The 19,293-nt window shown below is 38.8% G+C and overlaps 4 protein-coding genes across 4 annotated transcripts; 1 reads left to right on the top strand and 3 right to left on the bottom strand.

Annotated features, from left to right (window-relative positions):
• Nucleotides 1-1,613: 1,613 nt before the first annotated feature.
• On the bottom strand, nucleotides 1,614-3,312 carry LOC308132851 (arrestin domain-containing protein 3-like; the record flags this gene model as incomplete). Its single annotated transcript, XM_080500035.1, has 6 exons — nucleotides 1,614-1,742; nucleotides 2,078-2,334; nucleotides 2,416-2,503; nucleotides 2,617-2,788; nucleotides 2,886-2,946; nucleotides 3,054-3,312. 6 exons carry the CDS (start codon nucleotides 3,310-3,312, stop codon nucleotides 1,614-1,616), a joined length of 966 nt encoding a protein of 321 aa, XP_080356161.1.
• A 1,190-nt stretch (nucleotides 3,313-4,502) lies between these two features.
• Nucleotides 4,503-7,859, bottom strand: LOC308132850 (arrestin domain-containing protein 3-like; the record flags this gene model as incomplete). The annotated part of the gene is made up of 6 exons (XM_080500034.1): nucleotides 4,503-4,742; nucleotides 5,122-5,378; nucleotides 6,965-7,061; nucleotides 7,171-7,318; nucleotides 7,414-7,474; nucleotides 7,583-7,859. 6 exons carry the CDS (start codon nucleotides 7,857-7,859, stop codon nucleotides 4,503-4,505), a joined length of 1,080 nt encoding a protein of 359 aa, XP_080356160.1.
• Nucleotides 7,860-10,535: 2,676 nt separating this feature from the next.
• Nucleotides 10,536-15,259, bottom strand: LOC308132562 (arrestin domain-containing protein 3-like). The gene is made up of 6 exons (XM_080499706.1): nucleotides 14,934-15,259; nucleotides 14,529-14,589; nucleotides 14,193-14,340; nucleotides 14,005-14,101; nucleotides 12,347-12,606; nucleotides 10,536-11,340 (listed from the first exon to the last, which is right to left on the bottom strand). Exons 1-6 carry the CDS (start codon nucleotides 15,190-15,192, stop codon nucleotides 11,098-11,100), a joined length of 1,068 nt encoding a protein of 355 aa, XP_080355832.1. The 5' UTR covers nucleotides 15,193-15,259; the 3' UTR covers nucleotides 10,536-11,097.
• Nucleotides 15,260-16,086: 827 nt separating this feature from the next.
• On the top strand, nucleotides 16,087-19,247 carry LOC308132463 (arrestin domain-containing protein 3-like). The gene is made up of 6 exons (XM_080499564.1): nucleotides 16,087-16,425; nucleotides 16,508-16,577; nucleotides 17,064-17,211; nucleotides 17,380-17,482; nucleotides 17,577-17,842; nucleotides 18,305-19,247. The coding sequence occupies exons 1-6, from the start codon at nucleotides 16,167-16,169 to the stop codon at nucleotides 18,395-18,397; spliced, it is 939 nt and encodes a 312-aa protein (XP_080355690.1). The 5' UTR covers nucleotides 16,087-16,166; the 3' UTR covers nucleotides 18,398-19,247.
• Nucleotides 19,248-19,293: the final 46 nt, after the last annotated feature.

Here is a 19,293-nt window from a genome sequence, read left to right as displayed (position 1 = left end):
GATGGATCCCAACCATAAAATGCTCAGCTCTTGACTTGTTTCCCGTCCTGGGCGAGTAAAGATCTCTGAGACACTGTCAAGAACATGGGCCTGGTTTCACTTAGGAACAACTGGTTGGGTAACACATGTTCTGTTCCAATCATGAATGTGCCTTTGTTAAATACTTCCCTGTGTTGCAAAATGAGGACTTGGACAAGAATGAGCGTGAGAAACCCCAAATATCTTATTCTCAGCTCTCTCCGATTCATTGTGCGTCTCTCTTGCCGTGGCGTACGAATGTTGTCGACACGCTGGGGATGATGAGGATTTCTGAAAGGGACGAGAAGAGTTCTGCCAAAAACATTGCATGGTGATACGCATATATCCTTGAAATCCTTCTTCCTTTTCTGGACAATAACCACACTGGCTGAAGGGGGACCCCAGTTGGTTCAATGGTTTAAAATAATGCTAATAGAAGTCATCATAGCATGTCTTTATACTGATAGGAGAAAACCTAGGATTGCACAGGGTGCCCATGCAAACGCCACATGGAATGGAGGGGAGTAGAAAGTGGTTAAGAACATGTGACATGAGAATTCCTGTCTGTAATGCAAGAGTCTTGAACATGCAGCCCCCTTGCAGAAAATCAAGTGTCAGAGATTCATTGTGATGTTAATGCTGCTGATATTGTTGACGTTAAGTTACCAGCTCTGTGTGGAGTTTGCGTGTTCTCGGTGTGCATGCCTGGGTTGTTTCTCTGTGTGTGTGTGTTTCATTCATCTATTCATTCATTATTAGCTGTCTTGGCAATGGTCATAACAGAAATGACAGCGAGATTATAAATTCCTTAACATCACATGTTTGTAAACAGTAATTAATCCCAGAAACAATGATGTGGTTTTTACAGGAAAATAACTGCATGGGCATACTGAAATAAGGGGTTATTACTGACACTTTACAGCCACTTATAAATTGTTGGGGAAATATTGCTTCTGTTTTCAGTTTAAAACCTTTTCTAAAGACATCCCTTAAATGAAAGACAAATAATATGAACACAGCGATCATGTTGATAAATACCACAGTGAGAACATTTGTTTTTGTATTGTGGTTGCTGAAAATGATGTTTATTAACCTGACCATTTCTTCTGTCAACCCAGATCTCAAATCAACAATGAGAAACACATGAAACAAAATACATGTTGAAATAGGTGGTTTATTGGACACACTCAGCCCTTTGTATTCCAATTATGAAATCCTGCTAAAGTATATGATCGACAATTGATGATTTTTTAAAATCTTCCCCAGATTTTCTTTGCTTGACTATCCCACAGGAGTTGAGGATATAATCTATCTGAAATTTCATATTTCATCAATATATATTTGTTGGCAATAAATACAATTGCTTAAACGCAAATAAATCCACACTGACTGCTGTGTCAAACACCCCCATCTAGTGGAAACTGCAATGAAAACATTCAAAGTCACTAAATAGTTCAATTTTTCCTAAATCATAATCATACATTCATTATCTTTTACGCCACTTTAATTCAGTAAGGGTCAAGCTGGTCAGCAGATGACTATAATTTGAATCCTATCACTGCTTCACAAACGTCATATATGTGCTGCTCGCTATCTCATTCTTTCAGCTTCCTAAACCAGATCGATCTCTTCGGCCTCTGTTGGTGTGGTTTCGGTGAACCCAGCAGGACAATCAGCGGGAGCTTAACTTCCTGGTCTCTTACCAGAGGGACATCAAGGATAACCTGTAGATAAAAACGTAAATATTTAATCTGTATTATCAATATACAAAAACCAACTGGGATATGTTCAAGAGTTCCAGAAAATATTGAAGAAATACACTTCAATTGAAACACTAGTAACAGAAATATAATTTGAATTAGGTTGCACAGTCAGAGTTGCATGTACCATCATCTGAGAGTTTACAGGCTCTGAGGAATGTTTCTTTTAGTCCCAACCGGTGTCTCTCTCTCTGCCAGATTTCTTATCAAAATCACATTTCATAGTTTCATGGTACTTTTGTTGTCTCCTTTGATATCAAACTTTAATTCAGTGACATTGTGTAGTAGAACATAACTACCTTAAGTCTGTACTCCAGCTTCATCATGCAGCAGTTGAAGAAGGCCGGGGGCAGCTGTGGAGGGATGCTTAACACTTTGGTTATAGTCCCACTGGTTTCAGCGGGGACAGAGTCCCCTGTCCCAAAGAAGACGTCATTTGTGTAGACTTTCGTCTTCGACTGAGCAACAAAGGTCTGCTTTTCACAGAGGTAGAACTTGGGTATTACTCTTCGAGCCGAGCCATTGGTTATATCTACAGACACTCCCATTGCTTCACCTGTTGAGGAGAAAAAACTTTTTTTTAAAAATGATTTTCAGTTGAAACTCCTGACAGAAAATCAGCGTGAAATCTGTTTACCTTGCTTCAACCCCATTTTCTCCGAAGTAACCATCATAGTAATCTTTCCTGACCCATAGAATGAAATCCTTGTTGCGCATTGCTGTTCCTGCAGAATTATATAAAAGGCAAATCTCAAACTATTTGAATGTGACTGAGACAGATTACTGAATATTTAGGTGGACTCAAGTTGGAAGTTGAAGAAAACTCACATTTCCATACCTTAAGTCCAATAATAATCATTTCTGACTTGGAAGCAAAGGGGAACTCAGACTTGGTCAGGAAAGGGATCTCAGTCTTGGTTTTGTGGACAAGCCAGATTGACTGAGTCAGCTGCGCTCGCAAACTATACGTAATGTTGCCCCATTTCCCACTGAAAGATGAAGGCATGTCCCTGGAAGGAAATGCATTTTTGTTTTGTTTTTTCAAAATTACAGCAGGACAGTGCTTTACATTTTATATAACAAGACTGATTTATCGGGAACACATACATCTTTGGAATAAGAAACTTGAATGGATACACATTTTTTCCAGGGACGATGATTTCTGAACCTTGTGAAAATAAAGAAATTGTTGGGTTAAGTTTACATGACATCAAGGTTATAACTAAAGTGTGATGCTTGTTTAATAGCTTTGAGCAGAAGTGAAACAATACCAACCATCTCCCTTTTGTTTATCCTGAAGAATAATGTGTTCAAAATAAAAGTATCTCCTCTTGTTGCAGTGGACCACTGTGGATTGTCCTTCTTGTTCATACCAAGTGACTTTGGCTTTCCCTTTAGCTTTGACCAATAAACACTGTACTTTGGTTTCCTTGCTGGTCACCACCGTTACTTTCCCAGAGAGAACGTCCCCAGGAGAGAAAGTGCCTCGATCGTTCACCTTGTCATATTCTACTGAGAGATGCCTCACAGTCATAATAACACCAGATCAGATAGCGATCCCGAAAGGTCGTGGAGTTGAAAACAAAAACAAAAACAAAAACAACTTCAGTGAAAATAAGATCCAATGAATTTACAGCGAGCAGGTTTGAAATGATCCAGCATGGTATGGAGACGGGCCTTTCTTTGATAAACAAAGATCCTGGTCAGGTTGGCCACTGGGAGTGTAGTGTCGCAATGGATTCCTCCAGATCCAGAGTCTGTGTCACACGCGGTCACATGAACGACCCTGCAGGTATCACTTTCAAGTAACTTGAACCAGAAGCTTTGCAAACTTAATTAGGCTAAGTACACAATGTGTGCTGCGGTATTGAGTACGACTGATCATTTATTTGAAAGAACACAGGTGAAATCAAGGCCAGCGTTAAAGAGTGTAGGGGAAAACAGTGCTCCACGTTGCACATGCTGTCAAGGCATCACAAGCACAATGTTCTTTATTTCATCTATCTCATAATGCAGGGCAAAACATATGAGGTCCATGTTTCTACTGACTTAGCAAATGTAGTTAAAATAAAACAAATTAAATATAGAAAAGTGCTATTTGTCCCAAATACCCAAATTTACCATGCAACCAGTTTGGATTACTATACAAACATAGTCCCAAAATTCCCCACAAGTGTTTGTGTAATAATGTAATGTGAATGCATTAGTGCACCAGAAAGTGTCTTATTCTGACTTCAGCATTTATATATTCTCCCTCAGAATGTTTAACCAAAAAGACACACTAAGCCTCCATTGTCTGGCAAAACATTTGATACATAAACTATGAAAACACATACTTGAGCAAGGCAGCTTCCACATGCAACTATTGCAAGTTTTCACAATTATGAAGAAGGATTTTAGTTATTCATATTGAGTTTACTTTTTTGTGTGCAAATGATATTGATCATTGCTCATTATATTGAAGGGCAGTGGTACTCAATAGAATGGTCCCAATCTTTTACAGAAGTCCAGTCAGAATTGTACTCAGTGTGGACACTTTTTCACTAGAAATATCTGACATATTGTTTATGATGTTCAGCACGATTGAACATGTTTCATCATGTGCAAATGGCACACAAGATCGTTTTTCAGTCACTGTGAAGTCATGAAATATCTTTCGACAACTCTCTGGGATGATATTTCAATGAATGCCCTATAAAGGGTTAAGGGGTGTGGCGAACCAGTCTATGATTTGTTGTAACCAACTGGGGGGTACATTGAATGTGATTCATAAGGCGGTGGCGGATCCACAAATTGGTGTGTTGCTTGTTGGGGTGTGTTTATCTGGGCTTGTTCATTTGGAGCTGCAGAGGAGCCAAACACAATGTTGGGGGGTGATGGTTGTTTTCTCTCTGAAGCCATCGGTAGGATGATTATTGGGAGAATGACCGTTGGGTCTGGATAATATTTGATGTCCAGGTATACCTGTAAAAAAAATAATGTGATGAGTTAGTATACCTTTGATAACTGCTTGAGCTTATGGTTAGACTGTTTATATTGAATATATTAAAGTCAGTGGGGCTTTAATAAATGGCTCGATTATTTGCGGCCTTTTCCCTCTTCAACAAGCACAGTTCATTACAGTCTCACCTTCAGTATGCTGCATGGCTTTTTCGTAAGCTGCATATAATATTTGCATATACGGTTCTTTGGCTGACTGATATGAGGTACGTAAACATATCTACTTTTTATGCTGGAGGCACTTCTCAGTGCTACAGGATTCCCATCTGACTCTCCCACGTGCAAGGTAAATACCCAATCCAAACACATTAGCCTTTGCAATCTTAAAGTGGGACACATATACCTTCAGAAAGTAGTCCAGCTTGATGATGGAGCAGTTCAAGATGGAGGCAGGCAGTTCTCTTGGGATGATGAGCGTCTCGGTCACAGTTTTTGTAGACATAGTCCCCACAGCCTCATATTTCTCTCTGAAGATCTCACGCTGGCACACTTTTTTCTGACCTTGTGCAATAAAAGTCTTCTTCTCATACAGCACGAGTTTGGGCTTCACTGAACGACTGGCGTTATTTTTTATTTTAATTATGACTTGTGCCGATTCACCTGTAAATGCAAACATTTAAATGGAAAATGACATGATAGGATCAGTAACAAAAAAAAGGAAAGAAAAATCACTGAAGACCCAACAGAAGAAACAGTAACAACACACACACACACACACAGCACTAAGGTATGGTAAGATACTGTGAGGATACTAAGATATTGTGGCATGGCAGTAACTGAGATTACTTTGGTGCCTCTGTTTATTATGTGACTGCAAGTCATATGTCGTTATGCAGTTCAGGCAGTAGAGGGCACTGTAAGGAAACAAGTCAGTCGCTTCATGCTGTTTATAATGTTTTTAGCGCAGTCTGACCTGTAGAGGTAGAGCAAGTCACCAAATATTAGTATTCTGTTACTGTAGTTGACTAAATTTTAAAGCTACCTATGCGTTGCATGAATTTTTGTTTCACTACATTTCAGTTTTACTCCTTTCATTTGAATAAAATATGTATCCATTCTACTCCCTACATTACTGAAAGTTACAAGTGAAGAATCAAAGCAATTATCATTCATACTGAAGATGAAGAGTGATCAAGTTCCAAGTTCCAAGCCACGTCCTGCTCCTCTTTATAAGGATAAGAGTCTTCTAGGGTTTTTTTCCTTTGCTTGTGTGTGTGTGTGTGTGTGTGTGTGTGTGTGTGTGTGTGTGTGTGTGTGTGTGTGTGTGTGTGTGTGTGTGTGTGTGTGTGTGTGTGTGTGTGTGTGTGTGTGTGTGTGTGTGTGTGTGTGTTACACTGTACCACACTGAACAATGAAAAGAAAACCTATTTTCACAATAAAGAATAGTTAAATGAAAGTCATGATAGCAGTCACTTTCATTCATTCAATTCATCGCAGAAACTCAAACTTTCCCACGGGGACATAAGACAACACAGTGATAAACCATTTGCTTCCTGCTTCAACACAACCCCTGATCTTTGTCTGGAGGTGACCAAATATTGTTTCCTCTTCAGTCGTTCCACTTGAACTCAAACCAAAAAACTCCACCAAGGTTTTCACAGTCCACTATAGTATAAATGACAACCTGAAAATTAGATGTTGTTGAGTTTTGTTCTTTTCTTAGATGTAAGAGCCACAATTAAGTGCAATTTTGCTGCAATTTGTTACACAATAGTCAAATCTGCCAGTCATGTGGCAACAGTCCAATGCCCTGCTGGATGAATCACAACAAAGCGTGGCTGTTGGTGCCTTGGGCGTTGATCAGACTATTTTATAAACTGTCAATACAATAATGCTTCAAAGGAAAAAGTTCAAAAAGGAGAGGACATTAATTTAGCAGATGTGTTAATAGTAGAAGCAGTTGATGCCAAATAGTAGAAAAAAAGTGCCAAAGTAGTTCAAGATGACAGGAAAGCTAAATTATCTCACATTTTGTACTGAACGTCTGACCCTTCAGTTGAGTTCAAACACTAATGTCCATCAGAGTAATATTGACGACCACGTTCCTTGTACCATGTCGTCAAATCTACAGCCAAGCACAACTTGTGTTTGACTGCACCTCTGTAACTATCAAATGTAGCTGCCTTACAGTGAGATCTAACACTGCATGTGAGTTTCTGATATTTCAGGTCACACAGGATCATTACCTTGCTGGTATCCCATCTTTTCTACACCAACATCCAATGACAGTTTTCCAGAGCCAAAAACCTTGATGCTTTGATTTATGGCATCATATTGAGGCTCCTAAAAATAGAACAAAAATGAACTTATATTTTACATCAGTTCAGGGAGATTCTTGATTTCTTGCTATTCATAAAAGGACACATTTCTATTAAGATGAATGTCGCCTTACCAGAAGTCCCGGAAGGTCCATGTCTGCTTTGGACACAAAACGGAAGTGGGCTTCAGTTTTTCTCTTGAGCTTCATCGGTTGCTTGAGTTCTGCTTTTAACTTGTGGACTATTTTGCCTGAGGGCTCATTGAAAGATGACGGAATCTTCCTAGCAAAGATCACAAACATAAAAATGATAAATAAATAATATATTACAGATTATAGATTATAGATTATAGCTTGTAAATTGTAATAAACAAGTACCCGTCAGGAACAACAATGGTAAAAGGAAATGCATTTCTTCCTTGCCCAATGATATGAATTCCTGGAAAGGAAATAGTTCAATTTATAAACAAACCTATAAAGTATAATAAAAAAAAAAATGCACCAAATCAAACATACAAATAAATACATGATTAATTTGATACATCACCATCTCGTCGCTGTTCTCTCAAGACATGAGTGACTTCATAATATTTCTGGTCAGTCCGGACTTTGTCCACAATGTCCACAATGTCTTCAATTTCACCCTGCATATCAAATGCTAGGAAAGAAACTTTAGCTTTAGCTTTTGCTATTAAAGTAAGTGACTGGATTTTTGTCTCTCTATAAGTCTCCACAATGATTCTCCCACTAATTTGGTCTCCGTTTGTGAAAGTGTTCCTGCTATTGATGGCATCATATTCAATAGAAAAACTTTTGATGGTCATTTTTTCTAATGAAGATTTAAAAAAAAAAATCTAAATCCCTTCAAGAAGCACATAGAAACTAAAGTTGTTGTGCTCGTTCCTGATGCTCACATCTGTTTGAGTCAACTGTGTGCTGTGTTCAACCTGTTTTTTAGTCTCATCGACAGGTGTGTCTCAAACTGAAATTCATTTCCTCAAATGGTGGAAAACTTTCATTTACAGATTACGTCCATATATGACCAACTTGTAACTGGTATGACCCACGTGAGTCTGACACAGATCTGGTAACGAGCTGGAACTGCACGCCCAGGTCTAGTTTGGGCAGCACCGTGTGATGGCCAATTTTGGTCACGTTCACAGTGGCAAAAAAACACGTGGAGGTTAGTTTCCAAGATTTTTGTATTAACATGTCATAAAATGGGATCTGTTCTACATCTATGTCACAATAATGGACAATAATAAAGTGCTCAGTCTAATGATACACAAACAAAATAGTTCATTTCTTAAATGAGGGTTGGTTGGTTGGTTGGTTGGCCTTCATTCATTACTGCTGAACAGCCATGACATGGATTAAGTGTCATCAGTGTGTATTTTGTCACTTTTCAAGGGTACTGCATTAAAATATCATGTCATCATTTTTTATAGTTTATGAAAATTTGTGAACTCGCTGGATGTAAGAGGTGTTTTCAAGGCAAGGTGGGAAAATACAAAGGCGTTGATGTTAAGAAATTTTGCTTTGTCATTTGCGGCACAGGTTTCAATGTGTTGCACAACTTCTCTCTCATCGCGTCTGTAATTGATATTTACTCATCATTATTATTAGCTTGGAGCAAATGAGGAAGCTATCGCTTGCCTGGTTAACATATTTCTTATTCTCGTGTTCTGTAGTAAAATACTTCTATGCATTGTTATCAACAGTGAAATAAGAAAACACATGTTGTCTTCAGTTGTCTTTATTTGATGTCACAAACAGGAAAGGTAGGCTTAATTTACCTGTAATATTGTTATATTTAACCACTGTATTTAATGACTGTATGTCTAAGGTTCAACTTCAACATCTTACATTTTGCCTATCAAGCTTTGCATGGTCTTGGGCCAAAATACATCTGAGATTTATTTGTAGAATATGAAACATCCAGACCCCTTAAGTCTTCAGGAAGAGGTTTAATAAATGTTCCCAGGATCAGAAGAACCATGGTGACGTCGCTTTGAGTTCCTTCACTCCTCCCCTTTTAAAGACACTGCCTGAACACCTAAGGACCTCTGACTCACTCACTTCTTTTAAATCTTGCCATGAAACACTAGTATTTGCTCAGGCTTTTATATTAGTATCTTTATTTTAATAAAGCTTTTTCTTCAATTTAATAAAGCTTTTGCTATATTTATTTTTCTTTTTAAACCCTTTCTTATTTGTGTTGTTTCAATGTATTTATTTTATTTCACTGTGAAGCATTGTGAATTGCCTTGTGTCTGAATGGTAAATAAACTTACTTTGCCTTGAATGATAAACAAACAAAATAGTTCATGTCTTAAATGAGGGTCGGTTGATCAGTTGGTCGGTTGGTCGGTCAGTTGGTCGGTTGGGTGCTTGGTCGGTTGGTCAGTTGGTCAGTTGGCTGGCCAACCAACTGGATAAACCAGAGGGTCGAATTGTAACATACTATTTACCAATGAATGTGAGTTGGAGTTCTGTTAGGTAAAAAACCTGCAAGAATGAGAAAAGAGAGACAACCCCAGTATCGAGAGCAATAAGAGTCAAAACAATAAGTCAGCTTGTACAAGGACAGAGAAATGAATTCACCTCAGGAGCTGAAGTTCACCAATCTGCCCTGATCTTCATTTCTCTGCCCCGTTTTATTCAAAGTTAGAGTAGGCGGTTACATTTTCATACACAGACAAAGCAGGTTAACACTGGTTTCCAGGCCTGTGTGTGTGTGTGTGTGTGTGTGTGTGTGTGTGTGTGTGTGTGTGTGTGTGTGTGTGTGTGTGTGTGTGTGTGTGTGTGTGTGTGTGTGTGTGTGTGTGTGTGTGTGTGTGTGTGTGTGTGGTTACACTTCTATGTGGTTCACATAGTTGAAGCAGGAGTCTCAGATAAGATGTCCCCCGGCCCAGAGGCCAGAGACCTTGAAGAGTCTCCGAGTGGTACAGTTTCAATAATACAAAGACTCGTGCCCTTGCAGGTGTGAAACAGTGAACAGTGGTTATAATAGACATGCATGAATCAACGATAACTTACAAAATGTTAATTCCCATTATATCAAGTACTAATAATAAACATAAAGTACACATTTACCTAACAAGTTCCTAATGCAGTGTAAATTAACTTTATTCAATCTAAATACATGCAAATGATTTCCACTTAACATAGGCTATAAATGTGTTTATTAGACCTTCCTTTGTGCATCACAATAACCTTCAGGCGGCAAGGAACTACGTCATGCAGGGGTTTCAAGTCTTCCGCTGGCCACCAGTTGCCACTGTTGGAAGTAGGTGCTCCTGAAGATGTTTCATCTCTTACATTTTCTAGTATGAAGAAATTACTCCCTCAAGGGGTTAGATCAAATTAGCATCTAAAGGAAGGGGGGGATCCAACTCATTTTAGGTCACAGGCCACATGCAATTCAATATTATACCCAATAAGTACATAATAAGATTTGAGTAAACGTTTTTTTGGTTTTCCTTTGCTTTATTCAAAATATGCATAAATACAGCCTTACAAGTGTTACATTTGAATTATGTTCACTTAACCAGCCACACAAAGGTGCATTTTTAACATTATGCCATTTTTAACATTGCTTCCATGCAATATGCAAAAGCGGCCAACAGTAAAATCTCCCAAAACCACATCCTCCATTTGCAGTATATTGCAGGATTCAGCATGCATTTGTTCTATATCCCATGGCTTTGATTCGACCCTCTGGTGGACCAACTTATGCAGATGGTGTACTGAATTCATGCAGATTCAGTACACCTACCACAGTGTTTATTAGACTGAATACCACAAAGTACTTTTTACAGACATACAATACATAAACCAATCCCAAGATGCAAATCCGTCACTCATACCGTACATAACATTTACGCATCATTCATAATTGCAGCAACACTTTCATCAATGGAGTTGTATTGTGGGTAATGCAGTCAACAGGTTTTCACAAGAAAAGTTGCATGAGAAGAACATGGTTGCGTTATTATTTCATATATATTTCCATAAGGAGTCTGGAAGCATCAATTGATGGCATGTGAGGGACGTGCCAGTCTATGATTTGTTGTAAGGATATGAGGGGTACATTGGATGTGCTCCATAAGGCGGTGGGTCATCCATGAATTGGTGTGTTGCCTGTTGGGGTGCGTTGCTCCAGGCTGGATGATTTGATGCCCCAAATGGCTGAAATCCAATGTTGGCAGCAGCAGGTGGTTGTTTTACACTGGGAACCTTGGGCAGGATGATTATAGGGAGTTTGATCTCTGGATCTTTAGCATATTTGATGTCCAGGAATATCTGTGGAAAAATACAGGGAGGCTTTAAAATGACTGTGTCGCACACTTGTTGAAGGTTATTTTAAAAGTTAATTTTACCCAAGATTCTTTCAGGAGTAGTGCATTAACATATGATATCATTATTTTTCATGTTGTTGTAAGAGGTGTGTTTTCGAGGCAACGTGGGAAAACGCAGACGTTCGGTTTCAATGTGTTGCACAAGTATTCTCTCATCGCCTCTGTACTCATTTACTCATCATCATTATTAGCTTGGAGGAAATTAGGAAGCTGTTGCTTGCGTGGTTAACATATTTCTTATGCATGTGTTCTGTAGTAAGTGGAAACATTGAAGTTTAGTACAGTATGATGAGGAGTGTTTTTTTTTTGTTTTTTTTATCTGAGTGGCTTCTATGTATCAACAGTGAAATAAGAAAACACATGTTGCTCTCAGCTTATTTTTGATTTGCTGTCACAAACAGCAAAGATAGACCTAATTTAGCTGTAATGTTTTAAAATCTTACATTTTGTCTGCGGAGCTTTGAATGATCTTGTATTTGTAGACTATGAAACATCCAGACCACTGAAGTCTTCAGGAGGAGGTTTATTAAATGTTCCAAGAATCAGAAGAAACATGATGAAGAAGCTTTTAGCTCATCTGCTCCACACCTGCTGAACAAACTTCCTGAACACCTGGACCACTGACTTATTCACTTCTTTTAAATCCGGCCCTGAAACGCTATTGTTTGGTCAGGCTTTTATTTTATTACCTTAATTTTAATAAAGCTTTCTCTATATTTCTTCTTTTTTTTTTTTTTTTTTTAAGCCTTTCTTATTGCCGTTGTTTAAATGTATTTATTCTACTTCCCTGTGATGCATTGTGAACTGCCTTGTGTCTGAATGGTAAATAAACTCACCTTGCCTTACAGAAATAGAAAATGTAAACAAGATTTACTCTTTGTAATTATTCATCTACCACAATGACTCTAAGAGGACAAACACCCACTCCCGACCCGAGTGCAGTAGTTTACCTTCAACCTGTATTCCAACTTGATGATGGAGCAGTTTATGATGGAGGCCGGTAGCTCTCTCGGGATTGTGATCATTTTGGTGACAACTTTGTTGTCAGACGAGGCATCCATAGCCTCAGCCTTTTCCTTGAGGATCTCAGTTATGCACAGCTTTCGGCGTCCTTGTGCAAAATAGCTCTTCTTCTCATACAGCACAAACTTGGGCTTCACTGAACGACTGGCGTTGTTTCTGATTTCAGCTGTGACGTGCAGAGTCTCACCTGTAAAATGGGAATGCAAGATGTTAGATTACAAATGATACACAAACAATGACTTTACAACCATTCTTAAACAAACTAAACCCAACAAATAAGATGAATACACAACTCGGTGTCAGTGGAGTCCCTGGCTTACAGACCTTCGCTACATGTCAGGATTCAGGATTCAGCCGCACAACAGGAAGCACAGGTCATGAATCTTCTCAAACTGGTTTCTTGTACATGACATTGCACGTTTCACACACTTTTGTCCTCCATAGTCACCTGATTTGAATGAGTATCTTTGGCATGTGGTGGAACGTGTTGCTTGTACTGAAAACACTGTGCGATGTAATCAGATCAACGTGGACAGAAATCTCATATTTCTCACGGCTTTTCAATGGCTCAATTTTTAAAAGGTGTCCTTCAAATAACCATTCATCTTGATGCCTTCACTTTCCAGGAAAGTCCAATCAACAATATCGCAACACAATGTGATGGGACGTCAGTCACTCTCAGTATACAAGTGGTTATTGTAGTTCCCATCTGGAATCTCTTTGGTTCTTTTGTAACAGATGTTTGAGGGTTTAAACTCTTGAAATAGCAGGGTTGTACAGAGGAGGACGAAGCGCTGTCAAAAGCGGTTGCGTATAGATAATACAGTGATAAATTACTTCTTAAATTGCAGTAAATTAACTTTACTAGTTATGGCAAATAAATAACTAAATACATAACTAAATTAATAGGTACTTGATAAATGAGCAACTCCTTTTTTTAATTGGTTCTACATGTAAACCTATCTTGTTAAGGTGCACATAGATGTATTGCTGATATGCCAATGAAAGGAGAAATACATGTTTACTGTTTTCATGAGCTTCATGTTCAGGTATGTCCAAGTCACTTGAAAGTTGAAAAAAATAAAAAATAAAAAAGGTAATAGTGTAGGGACTTTCTAATCAAATCCCTGCCTTTTCTTTGAAGCAGCGTCCAATGATAGATGAATCATCATGCGCCTAATGGAAAATGCCGCCTCAGCTTGTCCAAACTGTGTAGGTCAGTCAAATATGTGATTCACTTCTGAAGTACCTCTGAACTTACATTACTGCAGTTTAGTCAGAGAAAAATACTCTATAGTTTGCAAACAAAAGAGATAGATTACATGAAATGTAGAACAGACATTCCAACAGCAGGTCACAATCATCTGTGTAGAAAGAAGGCCACTGACTTAAATGACCGCTGTGACTTCATAGCTGCTCAAAAGAGGTTTTCTGGTCAAAGACAAGCACAACCTACTAGGAGACAGTTTTAAATCCTCAGCAATTGATAAATAAAGCTGTATTAATGCTGATAATGTATCACAGACGCCAATATTACAGGCCAATGCAAAATTTATTAAATGCATTCTCCTTAATAGATAATTACCTGGTATATATCCCATTTTGTTGGAATGAACATCCAAAGAAACACTTCCAGAGCCAAAAGTCTTGATGTTTTTATCCTTGCAGCCATACTGAGGATCCTACAAAAGCACATTAAACTCGTGTAAGATTTTAGATTTTCAAAAGAATATTAATTAAAAAAATTTAAATACTGATAATACTTTGTCTTACCAGAAGATTGGGAATGTCCATATCTGCTTTGGACACAAAATTGAAATGGACTTTTGCAGTTTTTGTTATTTTCATTGATTGTTTAAGCTCTGCCGTCAACTTGTGGACTATCTTGCCAATAGATGTCTTGAAAGAGGAAGGGATTTTCCTGTGAAACACAATGGAAATCATTACTCGGAATTTGAAAGATATGAACTGTTGAAATTGTATGTTAATATTGGTCATGTGACAATAAGAGTAGGTAGAGGAGAATTCAACTGTTTTTCAGACTGACTTCCTTCTATAAAAGGAACAAACGTGAAAAAAAAAAAAATCTCAATAATAATGAAGACGCACCTGTCAGGAATCTTGAATGTGAAGGGAAATACATGTCTGCCTGGTCCAATGATTTCAGTCCCTGAGAAGGAAAACCTTATTGTCAACAAACGTCCAGTAAAAGCTATTGAATTAGGCAAACTGACCCCTTTACAGGGATGTTACTGTATGTATGTGTAGGTGTGTGTGTGTCTGTGTGTGCGTGTTTATGGGATTACTTAAATAAAGATTATCTATTGTCTCTGAATATATTTTATATAATTTATGCAATTATATCGTCATCAAAATGTGTATTACGAGATTGACCGTGTGTGTGAAATACTATATGCCGAAATTAATTATCTAAAAAAAAAAAAAAATTGATACGTTTTCTTTTTTCACGTTTATAAATAAGTAAGTAAGTAAGTAAGTAAGTAAGTACGTTACCATCTTGTCTCGTTTCTCTCAAGATGTGACTTTTGACTTCATAGTATTTCTCATCGGCCCAGTAAACACGATGATTGTGTTGCCCGTGGTATTCGTGCCAGACAACCCGAGCCTTTCCCTTTGCTATGAAGACCAGAGACTGAATCTTTGCCTCCTTCGTGGACTCCACAATGATCCTGCCGTTGACTTCATCTCCGTTTGTGAAGACGTCCCTGCTGTTGATGGAGTCATATTCAATCAAAAGATTTGTAATGGTCATTGTCAGGGAGGGAGAAGTTAAAAAAAACAAAAAACAAAGTCAAAATCTCTTGACAAAAAAACACACACACACAGACACACTCACACACACACACTAAAGTGTGCTCGGTGCAGTGCAGACGCTTCTCTCACTTTATATTCGATCTCAAAGACATCCTGTTCATCCTGTTTTTCTTGAATCCTACCTGCGGGCGTGTCTGCAGGTGAGGCAGATTTCCTCATCCATTCATCCACAGCTCACGTTCACGTGATCAGCTCGTACTATGGAGACCAAGTGTCATCATCGTACATCATCACCATACTTCAGAACGACCACGAAGACGCTTGGGAGCTAAGATAGGTTTGTATCATATCCCCCATTCATTTGTCGCATCTGTTCTGATGTTGACCCTTTTTAAAAAAAAATCTTTTTTAATTAAAAAGTGTCTCTAAACACTGTCAACAGGATGTGTTGTACGTGGGTATGAATGTAAAACAACACAATTAGACGAATTATGAACTTCATGTAAGCCTTGTATATCTTTCAGATTTTAGAGTCGGGTGTCCGAGAAGATTTTGGGGACTTTAATTGGCCTTTGCATTCTTGATTATTGTTTGTATGAAAGAATGTCGGTATGGGTTTTTTCCTGTCTACATGGGGGATGTGGGACGGGCGGGATATGAGCTGTTCTTGAGGAGAACAATGCACAAGTTCCAGCCCTGTCTGCCAATAACTCTCATGGCAAACAGGGGGAGAGAGCTGACCGGATACTGAGGGCAGCTCGTGTGGGGTGTTGGTCCGCGTGGCTCCGCCTCAGCGGGGTTGGGCCGCCAGAAGATTGTGCGCATGCGCCGTTTGAGCGATAACCCTGTAAACCTAGGTCAACCCATTTCCCTTTCCTACTGTTGTGTTTTTAACGACACACGCTGTTTTTTTTAAATAACCTTCTGGACTTTACGTGCGTCCGCTTTTGTTTTTCTTTCCGACTCGCAACAATGTTCGAGTCAACGTTCCAGAATTTCAACTTCAACTTCAACAGACTGAACGAGAGAAACACGGTAATCAGCGGAGACGTGTTAACGGGACATGTCTCCTTCGACCTGACGAAGGAGACGAAGCTGAGCTTCATCTCGATGGCGCTGACAGGAGGAGTGAGGGTCCACTGGTCCACCGGAGGAGGGAAGAACCGGAGGCATTACAGCGCCAAGCTCACCCTCTTCGACCTGAAGACCGTCCTCCTGCAGCCCAGCGGAGGTCTGCAGCTCCTCCACCCCCCTTCCAACCGTGGTGTGTTCACTGACATCTGACTGGAGTTCGTTTGGTTTTTCCTCTGCAGCTGTAGGAGAGACAGACAAACTTCCTCCTGGCACACACGTGTATCCCTTCACATGTCAGATCCCACAAGGGTGTGTATGAAATGTGCTTCACCTCCTCCTGTCATCTTTCTACTTTTAGTTATTTATTCTAACCAGGCTGCACAAATAACGACTGTCTGATTAAATGCAATCATTTAAAATTTTTCTGGTCATTAATGCATAATATATGGAGAAATAATTTAGTATATTGTCCATCTTTTATATCCACTTCATACATGGACAAGGTCAATAGGACATCACAGAGTTAAGAGGCACACACACACACACACACACACACACACACACACACACACACACACACACACACACACACACACACACACACACACACACACACACACCAGCTAAACTGACAAGCATGTTTTGATATTTTAGAAGGGAATCACATCTGTTTTCTAGTGTGTTATTACTTTTTTTTCATACGAACAGAAACATTTTGTTTTATAATCAAGCATCTTGAGTCTCTCTCTGATGTTCTGTGCGTTTTGTGTTCATCATGTTCATGAAACAATGCAGAGACTTCCCCTCAACTTTTCATGGGCCTCACGGACACATCGAGTACACTTTGACAGTGAGCATCAAAAGACCCTGGCACATGGCCAAAACTTTTAAGACTGAATTGAACTACATACATCACATTGATACCAGTCATCCAGAACTGCCAGTAAGTGAAAATCATTTATCTGTCCTTTTTCCGAGTCGTCCTCCATGATGAAAAATGAAGTGATTTGAAATATTCACAATGTCAGTGGATCTAGTAAAAAGATGCGACGGCACTAATTGCTCAGCTGTATTTTCTTTCCTGATTTATCTCGTATCGTGTTTTCTGCAGGTCCCGCTTTCAGGCTCCAACAGAGTGAAAACATGCAGCCTGTTGTGTTCCTCTGGCGAGGTCACGGTTAAAGCAAGGACAGAGAAGAAAGCTTTCATCCCTGGTAGTTTCCTGTATAATAATATAAGTACTATGTTTATGGTGGGGATATTTGTTTAACCTACAATGGTTTAACGTTGTTTCCTTTCTTCCACCAGGTGAAACTGTAAAAGTAATCTGTGATTTTAGCAATGGTTCGACTAAAACAGCAACTCCAAAGCTGAAGCTGCAGCAGAAACAGACTTATTTTACACACAACAGAATTTCCAAGAGTATGCTTCTGAAAGAGTTGACGGCAGTGCTTGGAGACCCCGTCACAGCTCACACCTCTGACCAACATGCTGAGATCATGATCACAATCCCCTTCTCTGCATCACTGAGCATCACAAACTGCAGCATCCTCGAACTGGAATATTTCATCCAGGTCGGTGCAGATTGACACAAATGTTCAGACTACTTACCCCTCTATCGGCCACTTTAACATTTAAACTCCAGCTTCTTTTGTTCAAAGATTTTCAGAACAGTCACACTTTTAACATTTCAATTTGTTCAAGGCAAAAAAAATAAAACGCCTCGATGATACATCCCTTTATATATTACGTGAAATAAAATCTCATATTTCACAAATTAAAGCTTGATAATAGTCTGTAATAAAATAGTGTCTAGCATTGTTAAAATTCTCCAAATTCAACACATATCTCAGTAATGTACATTGTACTTGTCTTTGACTCACACTTCATGTTTTTTGTCTGAAATGAGAAGAAATGTTGGAAGTTACTATACTTAAATGACATGTTTACTCTTTATTGTTATTATTATTATTATTGTTGTTGTTTTAATACTGATTAACTTTATTTATGTAAATCTTGTCTTGTGTTTTCTGTAGTTGAGCCTCTGTGTGAAACCTTGCACTGATGTCACGGTGCTGTTTCCAATCGTCCTGTGTGATACTCCCATTGAAGCTCGTCTCCCTTTTTAACTGAAGACAACGTTTTCAATTTGGAGGTACAAACCTACAACTGGATGAGCCCCGTAGTGCTTCGTCACATCTCTTTATGTATCAAGTGTGTCTAACTGGGGCTCGTCTTTGGCACTGATCCTTAAACGTTTACATCTGAATGCAGATTTTATATTGAAAGTTTCGTCTTTATCTTATTGTGTTTTTACTGGAAGCTCCACCTGCTCTCAGGGGTTTGAAGACCAGTGCTCTGCTGCAGACCTGCCTTGTTTTTAATTTACATCCAAATGCAGATGTGAAACCTACCTGTTGACAGCTCACGCCATCAACTCTGTGCAGCTGTGCACCAACATGGTCGTCCATGTTTTTGTTGGGTTTTACAAGTTTTATCAGTGCCTGAATATGTGAATATTCAACTTTAATGTCATACAGAATGTGATTAGTTATGTGATGATAACTTTGTGTTTCCAGTATCAAAAGGAGTTATTGTGCCACATACATATCTGTTTGTCATAGATGTGTATATACAAATGTAGTTGGTTTGAACAGCTGGTGGTTCTTCTCTCTGCAAAATTTAAGCCAAAGACTGAATATTACGTTGATGCTGCCTTATAGGTACCATACTGTCATTTTATGAGCTTCCATTCAGGGAAATTATACAATAACCATAGTAAAGTATCACCACTTATTTGTGCATGTGACACACTGATACAGGACTCCCTGCATCATAATGTTGCCTTCAAGCCTTTATATCCTGATTCTGCCATAAAATATATGCACTTTTTTTAATAATAAGACTAAAAAGGTGGAGTGTTCCTCATCTAATGACTACAAACATATGCAGAAAGTGAAAAGTCACACTGATGTAATATAGGGCACTGCTTCATGCCTTATTGAAGATACTATTGTAGTTACAA

The sequence above is a fragment of the Blennius ocellaris genome, assembly GCF_963422515.1.
Source record: "Blennius ocellaris genome assembly, chromosome: 7".
Classification (NCBI taxonomy): Eukaryota; Metazoa; Chordata; class Actinopteri; order Blenniiformes; family Blenniidae; genus Blennius; species Blennius ocellaris.
This window is presented reverse-complemented; position numbering and strand designations above follow the sequence as displayed.